Source organism: Balaenoptera musculus, chromosome 5 (assembly GCF_009873245.2).
Source record: "Balaenoptera musculus isolate JJ_BM4_2016_0621 chromosome 5, mBalMus1.pri.v3, whole genome shotgun sequence".
In the NCBI taxonomy this organism is placed as follows: Eukaryota; Metazoa; Chordata; class Mammalia; order Artiodactyla; family Balaenopteridae; genus Balaenoptera; species Balaenoptera musculus.
This window is the reverse complement of record NC_045789.1, coordinates 107186599-107203552: the sequence shown is the minus strand read 5'-3', so window position 1 is coordinate 107203552 and position 16954 is coordinate 107186599. Positions and strand designations below refer to the sequence as shown.

General features: G+C 35.1%; 1 protein-coding gene across 8 annotated transcripts in view; it reads left to right on the top strand.

The window, feature by feature from the left end:
* The window catches only part of TBCK (TBC1 domain containing kinase), a 249778-nt gene that overhangs the window by 73904 nt on the left and 158920 nt on the right, over positions 1 to 16954 (top strand). For all 8 annotated transcript variants that reach the window (XR_005019963.1, XM_036852717.1, XM_036852718.1 and 5 more), the window contains 7 exons: positions 5890 to 5939; positions 6119 to 6248; positions 7597 to 7695; positions 9372 to 9434; positions 9958 to 10084; positions 11268 to 11318; positions 12746 to 12829. Coding sequence is in view for 7 of the 8 variants with exons in the window: in XM_036852717.1 (XP_036708612.1) it covers positions 5890 to 5939; positions 6119 to 6248; positions 7597 to 7695; positions 9372 to 9434; positions 9958 to 10084; positions 11268 to 11318; positions 12746 to 12829 (604 nt within the window). In the remaining variant the exon portion in view is untranslated. The remainder of the gene's footprint in view (positions 1 to 5889; positions 5940 to 6118; positions 6249 to 7596; positions 7696 to 9371; positions 9435 to 9957; positions 10085 to 11267; positions 11319 to 12745; positions 12830 to 16954) is intronic.

Genomic DNA, 16954 nt, shown 5'->3' with positions numbered 1-16954 from the left:
ACCCAAGAGCTCTGATGGAGATGTACAACAAGACTAATGTTGTTTTCATGCCTGCTAACATCCATTCTGCTGCCCTCAGATCAAGTCATTTTGACTTTCAAGTTTTATCCTTTAAGAAATAAGTAAGGCTATAGCTGCCATAGATAGCGATTTACCTGATGGATCTGAGCAAAGTCAATTGAAAACCTTCTGGAAAGGATTCACCATTCTAGATGTCATTAAGAACATTCATGATTCATGGGAAGAAGTCAAAATATCAACATTAACAGGAATTTAGAAGAAGTTGATTCCCCAACCCTCATGGAAGATTTTGAGAGGTTCAAAAATTCAGGGCAGGAAGGAACTGCAGATGTGTTGGAAATTGCAAGAGAACTGAAATTAGAAGTGGAGCCTGAAGATGTGATGGAACTGCTGCAATCTCATGATCTAACTTTAAATGACGGGTAAGGATTTGCTTGCTATGGATGAGCAAAGAGAGTGGTTTCTTCAGATGGAATCTACTCCTGGTGACGATGCCGTGAAGATTGTTGAAATGACAGCAGGATTTAGAATATTACTTAAACTTAGTTGATAAAGCAAGCAGCAGGTTTTGAGAGGATTGACTCCAATTTTGAAAGAAATTCTGCTGTGGGTAAAATGCTATCAAACAGCGTTGCCTGCTACAGAGAAAGCATTCATCAGAGGATGTGTCAATTGATGGGGCTGTCTTCATTGTTGTCCTGTTTTAAGGAGTTGCCAGGGCCACCCAACCTTCTGCAACCACGAGCCTGGTCAGTCAGCAGCCCTCAGCATCGAGGCAAGACTCCCCCCAGCAAAAAGGTTATGACTTGCTAAAAGCTCAGGTGCCGGTTAGCAGTTTTTTTAGCAATAAAGTATTTTTAATTAAGGTATGTGTATGGTCTTTTTTTTTTTCTACATAATACTATTGCACACCTAATAGACTACAGTATAGTATAAACATAGCTTTCATACGTACTGGAAAACCAAATAATTTGTGTGACTCACTTTATTGTGATATTTGCTTTATTATGGTCGTCTGGAACCAAGGCCACAGAATCTTTGAGGTATGCCTGTATGTGGTGCGTGTATCTTCTCATCTGCGGCTTTTCCTTTAACTTTTTGATGGTGTCTTTTAATGAATAGAGTTCTTAATTTTATCAATGCTTTTCTTTATAGTCAAATATGTTTTGATATATTTTGCTTATTGTAACATTTAAATTTAATGTTAACATTTACCAAGGTTACAAATATACTTTTATGAAGTTCTTCTGTATTTTCTTCTAAAAGATTTAGACCTTTTTTCCCACATTTTGTCCATTAATTCACCTGTAATTTTTTTTTTTTTTAGTAAGATGTGAGGTAGGTATCCAAAATCACATTTCATTCATTAGAAATAATCCCTTGTCTCAGCACTACATATTGAATAATTCACTCTTTGGTTTTTTGATCTGTAATGTCAGCTCTTTCATGTATGTGTGGATATGTTTCTGAGCTTTCTATTCTGATCTTTGACCTATTGGTATAACCTTAGCCACTAACACACTATATTTAATACATGGTTTTATATGAAGTCTTGATTCCTAGCAGGGGAGATCCCCAGTTTGTTCTCTAACGTGAACTCTCTAACATGGAGCTCTTCTATTTGATTTTTATAATCATCTTGTCATTTCATTTTAAAAGTATAGGATTTTGATTAGAATTGCATTGAATTTGTAGAGAACTGATATCTTCAACATATGGAGTCCTATTTCTTGAACATGGTGTAGGTATATCATTTATTTAGGTCCTATTTTATATCAAAATTTCCTTTTTAGTGTCTGTATATGTTATCAGATTTATTCCTAAGATATTAAATTATTGGTCTTGTAAATAGGATGTGTGTATGTGTGTATATGATGTTTCTTGCTCTGAAGTTTGTTTTGTTGGAAATTAATACAGGTATTCCAGTTCTCTTTTAATTAGTGTTTTCATGGTATATCTTTATCCCTTTACTTTTAATGTATCTATGTCTTTATATTTGAAGTGGGTTTCTTTTAGACAACGTAGAGTTGGATCTTTCTTTACTTTTTTTTTTTAAATAAATTTATTTATTTATTTATTTTTGGCTACGTTGGGTCTTCATTGCTGCGTGCAAGCTTTCTCTAGTTGTGGCAAGCAGGGGCTACTGTTTGTTGCGGTACGCGGGCTTCTCGTTGCGGTGGCTTCTCTTATTGCGGAGCATGGGCTCTAGGGACACAGGCTTCAGTAGTTGTGGTGCACAGGCTCAGTAGTTGTGGCTTGTGGGCTCTAGAGCGCAGGCTCAGTAGTTGTGGCACACGGGCTTAGTTGCTCCGTGGCACGTGGGATCTTCCTGGACCAGGGATCGAACCTGTGTCTCCTGCATTGGCAGGCAGATTCTTAACCCCTGCACCACCATCTTCTTTACTTTGAGGGGTAATTTTGCTGGATACAGAATTCTAGTTTGGTTGTTTTTATCTTTCAATACTTTAAACATTTTACCCCGCTCTCTTTTTTGCTTACGTGCTTTCTGGAGACTGGCCTGATGTAATTTTTATCCTTTTTAATCATAGTTATTTCTATAAAAGTCCTGGTCTCATAATTCCAAAATGTCTACCATATGTGAATCTGGTTCTGAATGTCTTTCTTTTACATTTTAGCAGGCCTTACAATTTTTTTTTTTGAAAACCCAACATGATATATTAGTAAGAAGAACAATCGTAAATAGACCTTTAGTGCAAGATTTCATGTTTATCTAGCTGTTGTGTAGCTTTTTTGTCAGAGGGTAAAATTTTCTCAAGTGTCCTTGTTTTTATCTTCCTTACTGCCTTTGGGTTTCCCTGGAGACTCTTTTTTTTTTTTTTTTTAAGATCTTATGTGGCCAATTTACTAGTTTTCATTTATTTATTTATTTATTTTTGGCTGTGTTGGATCTTCGTTTCTGTGCGAGGGCTTTCTCCAGTTGCGGCAAGTGAGGGCCACTCTTCATCGCAGTGCGCGGGCCTCTCATTATCGCGGCCTCTCTTGTTGCGGAGCACAGGCTCCAGACGCGCAGGCTCAGTAATTGTGGCTCACGGGCTCAGTTGCTCCGCGGCATGTGGGATCTTCCCAGACCAGGGCTCGAACCCGTGTCCCCTGAATTGGCAGGCAGATTCTCAACCACTGCGCCACCAGGGAAGCCCTGGAGACTCTTTTAATAGGGTCTGAGGCTTGCAGTTCTTTCAGCTGGAATCCCCTGTATTATACAGGAACTCCATATATGGAGATAAGATAGGGGAGGGAGATAAGGTTGGAGGGATAATCCTATCATTAGGTCTCAGTATTTTAGTGAGCCTTTGTCTCTGGGCCTGAACTTCTCAGCTTCCCTCCCCATTTCTTTAGGTGAGACAGGAAGGCTAGAGAGAGCTGGAATTAGGTATTTCTTTTCCCCACATCAAGGACTAGAGGGGCCTAGAATCTTGTATTTCCCTTACCCAGGTCATTTAGACTCTGGTAAAATAGTTTCCCTTGAGGGCAGACCTTTACTTATGACAACAGGGTACTCTGGGAGCAGTTTAAAGTGGTTACTTTGCCCCTCCTCCTGCAAGAGACAAGAGGGGATTTTTCTTAGACTTTCACCCTGAGAACCTGTTGGGACTTATGGAGATAAAACTCAAGGAAGTGTGGAGTTTCCCCTAGGGCTGGGCCTCCAGAAGTTTTTATCTCTCAGGTTAGTCCTTGCTAAGTCTGCAGCGATTAGTCAGTTACCCTTCAAGTGTTCTTACCAGGCTCCAGCAGTAGCTTCTGCTCCGCCTTAGCTGTGATTGTCTATATTTGCCTGTCTCTCTAGTTTTCCAGGGAGCATTTTTGCCCTGATCCTGACGGCTCTGAAAAGATTTGTTGATTTTCAGTTTCTTCCGGTTTTTTTTTCTTGCTGTTAGGGCAGGAGGGATAACTTCCAAGCTTTTGAGTGTTGGACTGGAAAGGAAAACTCCTAGCCTTTTTATTGTTAATCGTCTATAGCCAAAGATAAAATAGATAATTTCCCTTGTTGCCTGTCTCTAGGCTAGCAGTTCAGCGCCCTCTCCCCACCCCACCGCCAGCACATACACACAGTTCTGTCTTTACTCGGGCGTAGCAGGGTCTCCTCCAATTTGGCTGCCCCTTAATCAGGTGCCTGAACCTATATCCCATTGTGCTCTAAAACCCTAGGCCACAGTTATCAGTAAGTATACTTTAGTGCTAGCTTACCTCCTGTCTCTCTAAACCCAGCTTTGTGTCTTACGTCATTGCATTTTTGTTACTCTTTTAGGCTTTTCCTGTCATTTAATATTTTACACATTATACAATAGGGGGATATTAGAATCTCTTATCTGCTATAATGCCAGGAACAGAAAATTAAAATATATGATGATTACACCTGATACCCTAAACTTATCATCTCTTTGAAGAGGAAGAATGTGTACAGTGGACAAAATAAGTAGCAATACAAGGTGGTAAACAATAAAGTATATCCAAAACATATGGTTTCAACTGATTGTATTTAACTCTTAATTTGTTTCTTTAATTTAAATATAATCCAAATTATATGAATACAAGTTGAATGTAGGCTTCCATTTTATTTACTTCCTCAGTTCCCTTACATTTCCACTTTTGAAATTTAAAATACTTTTTTCTATAATTATTAAGAAAAAATATTAATGTTGATTTTTAAAATAATATGGAAAACAAATAATAATTTTTACCTTATACTTTTCTGTATAAGTATTTTTGACTTTTTTAAACCCTTAATATGCTAAATTTTTAACTAGAAAAAAAAGCAGGCAAGTTACTAATAATATTTATGACTTTCAGGGCAGTAAAACCTAAGCTTTAAAAAAATATGTACGTTAATAATGCAGTAAAGATTGGGTAAAATCTTATTTTTCAACTTAGAATTTTAATACGTGAAAGAAATACCTCGAGGTTTAAGGGCAAATGGGATAAATGCATGTCAAATTTTAGAGAAAAGTTAGGCATAAATCCAGTGTTTGCCAGATTCTCAGTGTTGGGTTTTCTTTGACTTTTAAAACTTCTGGGGATAACTCACGTGGATGAGCACACAGTGGCTCTAATCAGCAGAAGGTCGATGCTGCTACACACCGATTTCCATCTTCTGTGTCGGTCCCCAGAGGAGCAGACACTCTGCCTTCTAGTTGGAAGTTGAACTGAACAGCAGAGCAGCAGGCAGGGTGGTGGCATTAACTTTAATCACCCTGCTTAGCGTTTGTCTAAGATTTTACTTTACTACTGCCTACCTTCTTATGTTTTTGGAGAATATCTGTAATTCTGGCAATGTCATTATTTGGAGTAACATTTATTATAATGACTTTGTGAAAAAAATAAAAGAATTGAATTTTGTCAGTTGATTTATCCGCTGTTTGAATCATCTATGTTCAAAGTATGATGTGAGAAATTCTTTTGAATCCTTTTTATTAGCACCTTACTTTTGTCTTAGTTTGTATTAATGTCAAAACAAAAATAAATCTGACTTTAAGGGATATGTATGCAAAAGTACATTTTAAAATAATCTTCGTATAATTTTAAAATATCCATTTATTAAATTTCATACTAATTTTAGTGTTTCTGAATTGTGTTTGGATAACAATTATTATAGGTGTCTAACCTTTACAAGAGATACCTGGAGGTAAAAAATCAAAAACCAAAAAAACGGTTCTTCACAGCCAGATTTAATCACTGGAGCCATGGTATATTTGCATATTTATGTTAGGAATGTAATTTAGATTCTATCTTATACTTTTCTTGGTACCTTTATAAATTCATAATTTTAATGTTATTTTTCCTTTTAAATATGGATCAGCATTTCTGTCTCAGATCCTAAATATCACAAATACTTTCTCTCTAAATTCACAGAGATTAAAAGATGTTGATGGAGAAGCATTTTACCCACTACTTGAAGATGAGTGAGTATATCGTCTCGTTTTACACTTGTTTTTCCTTTCAGTTTATATTATACTGGTAAGAAGCTTGTACATTTTCTTTGAAAAGTATTTCCTAAAAATAACACAAAAATATGGTGTTTTTAATTTTTAAAATTTTTATACCTTTTGTCAATTTTTCTGCTTTTGTTTCTCTTTTACAGTCAGTCTAATTTACCTCATTCAAACAGCAATAATGAGCTGTCTGCAGCTGCCACTCTCCCTTTAATCATCCGAGAGAGGGACACAGAGTACCAACTAAACAGAATCATTCTCTTTGACAGGCTGCTAAAGGTAGAGATTCTAAAGTGTAAAGTGTTATAAAGAGCCCACATACAATCCTTATTTTTTATTTCATTGGTAATTCTTAGGGAATCTTGATGTAATGAGAACACTAATTCTTGTGACCTATCTTTTCTGATTAACTTTAATTATAAAAATGATACCTGTTCATAGTACATAAAATTAAAAAGTAAACAAGATGGAGAAATCTATGCAAAATCATATCAGACAAAATATTAATATCCGTACTATTTAAAGAACACCTAAGGGGCGTTCCCTGGTGGTCCAGTGGGTAAGAATCTGCCTTCCAATGCAGGGGACATGGGTTCAATTCCTGGTCAAGGAGCTAAGATCCCACATGCTGCAGGGCAACTAAGCCTGCACGCTCTAGAGCCCGCATGCCACAACTAGAGAGCCCGCGTGCCACAACTACTGAGCCTGTGTGCTGTGGAGCCCACGCGCTGCACCTGCTGAGCCCGCGTGCTCTAGAGCCCATGCACCACAACTAGAGAGAAGCCTGTGTGCCACAACGAAAGATCCCTGCATGCCACAACGAAGATCCAGCGTGCCGCAACTAAGACCCAATGCAGCCAAATAAGTAAATGAACACCTAAAAACCAAAAGAAAAAGCACTATTATCGAAACAGAGAAATGGAAAAGAACACAACAGGAATACAACTAGTCAGTAAATCAATTCAAAATGTGTATCCTTACTAGGAATGAAAAAAATTAAAATAACTTTTTCTTGCATACTGAATTAGCAAAGTGAATAAAGGTATATTGAGACTGGAACTCTCATTCTTTTAGAGTAAGTGTAAGGTGTTAGAAACATTCTGTAAAACAATTGAAAGTATGTATCAAGAGCGTTAACAACATCCATACCCTTTGTCCTAGTAATTCTCTTATAGAAATCTCTCCTAACATACAAATTTACAAAATGACAAATTTATATACAAATATATAGAAGAAACCATAATAATAACATATTTGTTTAATACTTTCTATATCACCAGATACTTTACAAAGTGCCTTACATACATTATTTTACCCATATGAGACTGGTAATATTATTCTCATTATGAGTCTTTCTTAATTCTCCCAGAGCACAAAATAGAGAGGAATGATTAAAAAGCAGTAGAATCAGCTCCTCTCTTTGATTGTGTAATAGGAGATTTACAGAAGATAGGGAACCATTGCACTGCTAATTTATATGTATTAATAACATCAAAGTAATTTCAGGTACTTAGAAATGTATTACAGTTCACCTTCAGCTTTTTCACTGGTATATTGAGATCTGTCTACACTAAAAAGATGACACTGGTAATTTGAGATATTTTTCATGTCTTTTTTTTATCTGTAGGCTTATCCATATAAAAAAAATCAAATCTGGAAAGAAGCAAGAGTCGACATTCCTCCTCTTATGAGAGGTTTCACCTGGGCTGCTCTTCTGGGAGTTGAGGTAAAAAAGAAAAGAGAAGGTTGGAAGCTGATTAATAGTGGTAGGAAAAAAGAATGAAAGTGCTTTCTGAATGTGTACTTTTCAAGTTGCTAGAAAATTATGTAGTAAAATATGAACATTAAGAATATTTGGCAATTTTAAGTGAAAGGAATAGAGGAAAAGAGTAGACTAGATAGAATAGAAAAATATAATTGATGGTTTGTTAGATTTATTCCATTTAATGTTGTATTTAATGGACTCACAGAAATTATCTTGATTATTAATTTTAAAATCAAAATATTTTAAGAATATATGTATATCATTTATAAGTCTATAGTCCTGCTTATAAAGTATGTTCATCTTGGAATAGGATTGCCTATTTGTAACTAATGCTGTCTAAATTTGGAAAACTCTTCCACTCTAATTTGAACCTTGTCAGAAATCATTAACATAATGATTTAGTGCCTTTTGGCACATCTGTCTTACCAGAAACATGCTGCTAAGAGAAATAGCTACTTTATCTTCTACAACACCTTATCTGTGGCAGTGAGGAAAGGAGAGGTGTCACAAAATTAGTAGGGTGATTTGCAGTGGTATCAGAGAACAGCAGTCATGATAATGGGCCAAATCCTGCCAGATTATTTCATTTTCTGTAATTTCTTTGTCATTTTGCCTTCATGTATTTTCTTTTAGATATCTTATGGATGTCCATCACCTATTTTTGTGTGTGTGAATTTCCCCAAATATTTTTAATCCTTTTAACTCTCTGTTGAAAGATTTCCTTTCTTCATTCCTGATTCCCTTGATGAGAGTCTCTAAATATCTTTGACTTTGGTTGGTTGCTTTACAAGAATGTCTACTGTTCTATCATACATTAATAGTTAGAATTGTAGAACCATATAATGCTTAAAATTCAAGAGGACTTCCAAGGTCAGGTTGTCCAAATCTTTCATTAAATAGATGTGCCAGAGAAGTTGGCACAGCACAGAGTTTGAACCCCAAATTCCTGGCTGTTTCTCTACCATTACGGTTAACCAGACTAATAAGAAGTGTTCCATGCTTGGGATACTGACCAAACATTTGAAGTGGTTTATTCAGTTTTTATTTCTGTAATGGTATAACTGAAAAATGTAAATGATCCCTTCAGTCCCTTAATGATTTTATAACTACATGATATTCCACTCTTTAATTCATCCCAAACTTCGGCTTCCTGGTGCTCAGCTACCACTGCTTTAAACAGTTTCACTTTACTTTTGCTTTCATTACCAACTTTAACAGGGAAGTTTCTTGTGGATGAACCCTACTCCCCTCCCCGGAATTTTAAAAAAATTTCTTCATGAAATTTACTATGCGTGAGATAACAGTGAATAGAGAACAGCAAGGCTGTGTTTTGTGTTGCTGTGGAGGCTGGGAGATTGGCTAAGCATGGTCATTAGCCACATGACTCATTCAACACATTTGTCTTCCAGTGTGTCTAATTCAAATGTCTGCCTTAGCAAAATGGTAAATTGTCTCAGACTTTCATCACAGACTGTCAAAGACGTAGAAAATTTTTCTAAGGAGTATACTTTGGGTTTGAGTGTGCCTATCTATAATTGGGTATGTTTTCAAAGATAGATATTTATAAGTAGATTTTTCCTAAATTTATAATTTTTAAGGGTATGATAAAGTAATATATCTTCTCTTATTTTTTGCAGGGGGCTATTCATGCCAAGTATGATGCAATTGATAAAGATACTCCAATTCCTACAGATAGACAAGTATGATTTAGATTTTCTTAAACAACCTAAGATAAGTCTGCCCAATCTTTAAATTTTAAAAAGGCATGAGGAATTTTCTTCCTTTTATTATGAATACTCAGCAGCCATCATATGCATATGGTGTTAGAGAAGCATAACTCTTACCTCTTTAAGATCTACTCTAACTCATTAGTGAGTTAGAACTGTTCCTTTTAGGAGTTTAGGCCAAGTAACTTTTCCTAATAATGTACTTTTTTGTCTGAAGAATTTGTCCTTTATTTAGACCAGATTGTAAAGGAAGGTTTTTTTAAAACTAAATTAATACATACCTTTTCAAAAGAAATGGTCTGCTTTCCTTGTTTAAGTATACTTACAACTTTTTGGTGTTTCCAGCGGATTAGTATAAAATTCAAAAACTTCAGACACCAGGATTATGTAGGTTGCCTATTCTGAATTTTATACTACAGTTTCTCCTTTTCCTTATCTTGGGATTTATTGGCGACCAGTCCATTATAGTTTTCCTTATTGTTTGGCTGTTTTACAGATTGAAGTGGATATTCCTCGTTGTCATCAGTATGATGAACTGCTGTCATCACCAGAAGGTCATGCAAAATTTAGGCGTGTATTAAAAGCCTGGGTCGTGTCTCATCCTGATCTTGTGTATTGGCAAGGTAACTTTTTTTCCCTATTACTAAGATACTTTTTGAAGTGTTAGGAACATGTTGCACGACTGACAATTTTTAAAATCAAAACAAAATATCAAAATATCATTGGCTTTGAGAAAAGTCAATACTAAAGCTATGCTCCATTATTTGAGAGGTTTATATGAGAACTTTTTTTTTAACTTTGTCTAAATGTCTAATGAATATCATTTAAATGCAAGACATTTAATGAGACAACTTGCTGTCATGTTGATTAGGAAAGTATAAAGAATATTTTGTGCTATTGTAATCTTTGTGAATACATTTTTTAATACTTATGCAAATAATAAAATAATTTTGTACCACAAATAATTTGGGGCAAGTTTATATTCTTGGCATTTAATGATTTACAACTTATGCTTATCATGGTTATTGGGAATTGGGGAATAGGATATCACCCTGAACTTCTCATTTTTTTCTCTCTTTTTTAAAAAATATCTTTAATGCTCCATATCCTTGATTTGTAGCTTTCCTCATTACTATTTTTGTGGTCATTGATAAATTCATGAATGAGAAAACCATTCCACCTAGTCTTATTTTTGAATTTGTTGTAGTAGTGCTTATATTTCAATTCTGTGTCTATTTCTGGCCAAACCTGAAAATGAAGCTATTATTTTTCCTAGCTCTGTTCATTTTAGAGTTCTAACAGTTATAGATAAATTTATATACATTCTTTTAACATAACAGTGTATGAACAGCATTATTATCAGTAAAAGAAATATGTCATGTATTTGTATTTTACGTCACAATTTTTTAAAGAATTTTTTTTCATCATCCCAGAGAAACATGTAAGAAAAATTTTCATCTCCTAGATAAGGAAACCTGTCTGGAGTTAAGTGATTGCCAAGATCACACAGTCAGGGACTATATGCAAGCCTTCTATCATTTTTACATTTTTCTATTACTATATTTCTCTCTTCAACTCATAATAACCTTGATAATAATAATGGTTGGTTTATTTTGGACATTTACTATGTGCCAGTCACCATCAGTTACTCCTCACAATAACCCATGATGTAATATATTTCTGAATGGGTAATACGTACAATGCTTAATCTATATAGAAGTAATGCAGAGAACTGAATAAGGTATATATCTACAGTTCTGTTGGATTAAGTTTATTTGAATTCTTTCCCCAACCTCTCTCCATCAGGTCTTGACTCACTTTGTGCTCCATTTCTGTATTTAAATTTCAATAATGAAGGTAAGCCTATTTATCATTTAAATAATTATTGTGCATATTATTTTAAAATATTTTAATCAAACGTGAAAGTTTTTTATTTTCATTGTACGGTTCTTGCTCTCTTCCTAGTAGATATTGTAAATTTCTGTGAAATAATCTATTAGACTCATTTTAGAGGATGTGAAGGATTAATTTATTACTGGAGAGTTTCAGCTGTGACTAGAGATTTAGGGAAAACCTGATGGATTATTCTAAATGCATTCATCTACTTTGGTGACTATTTTTATGAAACTTTGGAGAAAATTCTGACTTTTTTAGAGATTAGTTTTGGTCTATATATACTTTCTAAACAATTTGTAAAGAAAACAATATTGATACTGTATCCTCCAGAGTCTTTTATTTCAACCACTACCTCCTTTTTTTTTAAGCCACTACCTCCTTAATGAAGACTTTTCTTACCCTCTTGAATCCATATAGCACTTTGTATTTCCAGAAATTTATCTTTTGTATGTTTCATATTACAGTTATTTATATACTAATATAGTAACCCTTTTTTTGGTTAGCGGCTTTTTTAAATGACAAGGGTCTTTTTTTTGTTTTCTGTTCCCTCATATAATGCCTTTTATAGTAGGTTTTTCAATAAATATTTGAATATTTATTGTGAATATCCCTAATGATATCACATGCAGAGAGTGTTACCATGTATAGCGTGAATCCTTAGAAGCCTCAATCTCAGAATCTCCATTTCTTCAAATTCTATTTCATATCAGAATTTGCATAGATTTCTGGAATTTGAGTTGCGATAGCATAATCCCAGAGAACTAAAATTTCACTATTTGAATACTTTTTTAAATGGCTGTTCTCTGATATTAGTCTTTAGACTAGGTTTTGTTGTGTTTAGTTAAGCATAGCTCATTATCACACATACTGATCCAAAAATAGTAAGGGATCTGTGTTTGAAAGAACAATTTATTGCTAGTGTTTCTAAATCCAAAGTTCTCAGGCTCTTTGCATCAACAAAAATTAGGGATCTTGAGGTTTATATAGCTCATTAATAATGATTATATTTAGAGATTTTAAAAATGCATAAAGTTCTGATAATAAAGGTTTTTATTCTTGTAGGATAATGATTGCTGTGGTAGTTTGCTTTTTTGTTTGTTGTTTATTTTTGTTTTTTGGGTTTTTTGTTTGTTTTTTGGGGTTTTTTTTTTTTTGCTGCTGCAGTAGTTTGAAACTGAAAAGTTTCTAAGGTGGTTATCTTCTGTTGTCCAAAATATTTTCTGTTTTAAATGGTACAGGGTTTTTCCCCTTTAATTTTGTGCTTCCATCAATTATTAACATAACTCTTGTTTAAAAATAGATTCAAGGAATGTGTGCTAAGTGAGTGAATGACTGCTCATCTTTTACCTCATTAACTAATTTGTTGTATTTGCCTTACTCTTTCTTAGCCTTGGCTTATGCCTGTATGTCTGCTTTTATCCCCAAATACCTGTATAACTTCTTCTTGAAAGACAACTCGCATGTAATACAAGGTAAGCAAATGTGTTTCTTTGCCTTTTTATAGGGAAAGCACTTATGTCAAAAGTGACCAATACTCAGTTAAATTTATGATTTTGACCCAATAAAATATGGTGACAGTCTATCACTAAAACACATGAAGAGATCATTAAGTTTAGTCTCTTCTCCAAGTCCACAAAGAATTATGATATTTTTCTAATGACTGTTTAATATCTAATCTCAGTTTGGTTCAAATTCAGGCATGCCAGTTTAAGAAAATAAAAGTCCAACTGTTTGTTTCTCTCACTATTAACATTGCCCACAAAAAGCTTCACCATGGAGCAAGCTTATCATGAATTAGTAAAAAGCTTAAATAGTGTTTAATTGTGTAAGTAAATAGAATATTAAAAACACTTCTCATTCATCTTATTCACCATGCTTGATCACCCAAAATATCCTCCCACTTTCTTTTCTTTCCTAAAAGATACCTCCTCCTTCAGAGTTCAAGACGTAGCATAACCCATCTGTGAATTCTTTCAGGACAACTTCAGCCACATTCAAACTTTTATATAATTTTTTGAGCTCATTTTTGAAAGTAGTGTAACAAGTTTAATAATAAATACTTGTGAATCAGACAAACTGTTTCAAATTTAAGTTTCATTACTTATTGTGAGTCTTAAACAAATAACTTAAGTTTGCTAGGTATAATGTTCCTCATATCTGAAATAAAGATTGTTGTAAAGGTTAAGCATTATAAGATATGTAAATATCTAGCACATAAAAACATTCATTTCAATAACAATAATTATTACTATATTGTTATTTTTACTATTATTACTATTTTTATTATCATTATTACAATTTTTTGATAATGTAATTATTGTCATGGTAATATATATCATTTTATGTCTTATATTTTCAAGAAGATTTTAATGTTTTAAGGACAGGGAATTTTCTTAGAGTTTTGTATTTCTTTTGGAACAGACTACAAAGCTGGTTGCAGTCTCCCCATTTACAATTTTTATGAAACTTATCCAACACCCCCTTCATTTAGACTTTTTTACTTACATGTATGTCTTATTAAGTCTGTTAAACTTTAAACAACTTAAAGCTGATGCTGTGTTTATTTATACCTGTGTCATTATGGTTTCATATAATTCACTCAATTTGAATAGATAAAGCAGGAAAACTACAAGCTGTGTCTGATTTATCAAAAATTCTGAGTAAGTGGGGTCTCAATTAGCAATATTTTTACTTAGTTAGAAATGAGTATAAAACTAGAGTACCAGAGGTCAATATAATGAAAAAATAATTAGAAAGGAAGCAGAAAGGGTAATGTAAATTAAAAAGATAAAGAGACTGAAAATAAGAGGAAAAGAATATGGATAAATAGCACAACACATACAATTTTTCCATCATCATTTACATTGGTATATAGAGAAAAATATTAAAATTCTTTTAACAAGCTTAATGTTTGTGTTTACAAGCACATTGAGGCATGTGATCATTCATGGTTCTCTGTGTCTACCACATAGATGGGTGCTAGAAATTGAAGTAATGATCCATTGTCTCTATGTTAGTTTTGAAATGTAATTTCTATTGATTTGTATTTGTATTTTGAAATGATTTGGCCGAAAATGGATATACCCAAGTCCCTGTACATTCCTAGGATGTGGACTTATATATAGTTGGGACTAACTTAAGAATGTATTTTTTAGAGGGCAACATCTTTTTGTTTTGATTTTTTATAATTAAGAAGAAGTATATTTTATAGGAAGGAACTTCCCTTTTGCTTGTACGTTAATTTAGTAAAGCCATCCAACTTCAAGAGTCATGTAATATCATCTTCCAAGAATTTATGAATTGATGTTCTGTAAGTGTATACCTTGTATCTTAATAAGGATATGTTCCATACTTATTCATAGTTTTCTTACTATCCTTTATCAGTAATGTTTATTATAGAGTTGACAGTGTACTCTAAGATTCCGTAATACCAAAATGAGCAGATTTAATAATACCTTGGATGATACCAGGAGATTTCAGGGGCTATTCAGTGCAAAGTATGTCAAACAGTCACCAAAGACAAACTGACAAGATTAAAGGTAGAAAATAGTCAGATTAGTGTTTGTGCAACACAAAAGGTGATTCCTTAATCCTCAGTTAAACATAAGTCAGCAGTATAATGCTGTTATTTTTAAAGCTAACATGAGGAGAGGAACCAAGATGGTGCAGTAGAAAGACGTGCTCTCACTCCCTCTTGTGAGAACACCAGAATAACAACTAGCTGCTGGACAGTCATTGACAGGAAGACACTGGAGCTCACCAAAAAAGATACCCCACATCCAAAGACAAAGGAGAAGCCACAATGAGATGGTAGGAGGGGCACAATCACAGTAAAATCAAATCCCATAACTGCTGGGTGGGTGACTCACAGAATGGAGAACACTTATACCACAGAAGTCCACCCACTGGAGTGAAGGTTCTGAGCCCCACATCAGGCTTCCCAACCTGGGGGTCCAGCAACGGAAGGAGGCATTCCTAGAGAATCAGACTTTGAAGGCTAGTGGGATTTGATTGCAGGACTTCGACAGGACTGAGGGAAACAGAAACTCCACTCTTAAAGGTCACACACAAAGTAGTGTGCGCATCAGGACCCAGGGGAACAAGCAGTGACCCAAGGGGAGACAGAGCCAGACCTACCTGCTAGTGTTGGAGGGTCTCCTGCAGAGGCAGGGTGTGACTGTGGCTCACCTTGGGGACAAGGACACTGACAGCAGAAGTTCTGGGAAGTACTTCTTGACGTGAGCCCTCCCAGAGTCTGTCATTAGCCCCACCAAAGAGCCCAGGTAGGCTCCAGTGTTGGGTTGCCTCAGGCCAAACAACCAACAGGGAGGGAACCCAGCCCCACCCATCAACAGTCAAGCAGATTAAACTTTTACTGAGCTCTGCCCACCAGAGCAACAGTCAGCTCTACCCACCACCAGTCCCTCCCATCAGGAAACTTACACAAGCCTCTTAGATAGCCTCATCCACCAGAGGGCAGACAGCAGAAGCAAGAAGAACTACAATCCTGCAGCCTGTGGAACAAAAACCACATTGACAGAAAGATAGACAAGATGAAAAGGCAGAGGGCTATGTACCAGATGAAGGAACAAGATAAAACCCCAGAAAAACAACTAAATGTAGTGGAGATAGGCAACCTTCCAGAAAAAGAATTCCGAATAACGATAGTGAAGATGATCCAGGACCTCGGAAAAAGAATGGAGGCAAAGATCGAGAAGATGCAAGAAATGTTTAACAAAGACCTAGAAGAATTAAAGAACAAACAAACAGAGATGAACAATACAATAACTGAAATGAAAACTACACTAGAAGGAATCAATAGCAGAATAACTGAGGCAGAAGAATGGATAAGTGACCTGTGAGACAGAATGGTGGAATTCACTGCTGTGGAACAGAATAAAGAAAAAGAATGAAAAGAAATGAAGACAGCCTAAGAGACCTCTGGGACAATATTTAATGCAACAACATTCGCATTATAGGGGTCCCAGAAGGAGAAGAGAGAGTGAAAGGACCCGAGAAAATATTTGAAGAGATTATAGTCAAAAACTTCCATAACATGGGAAAGGAAATACCACCCAAGTCCAGGAAGCGCAGTGAGTCCCATACAGGATAAACCCAAGGAGAAACACACCGAGACACCTAGTAATCAAATTGGCAAAAATTAAAGACAAAGAAAAATTATTGAAAGCAACAAGGGAAAAACGACAAATAACATACAAGGGAACTCCCATAAGGTTAACAGCTGATTTCTCAGCAGAAACTCTACAAGCCAGAAGGGAGTGGCATGATATACAAAAAGTGATGAAAAGGAAGAACCTATAACCAAGATTACTCTACCCGGCAAGGATCTCATTCAGATTCGATGGAGAAATCAAAAGCTTTACAGAGAGGCAAAAGCTAAGAGAATTCAGCACCACCAAACCAGCTCTACAACAAATGCTAAAGGAACTTCTCTAAGTGGGAAACACAAGAGAAGAAAAGGACCTACAAAAACAAACCCAAAAGAATTAAGAAAATGGTAATAGGAACATACATAGCAATAATTACCTTAAATGGGAATGGATTAAATGCTCCAACCAAAAGACACAGGTTCACTG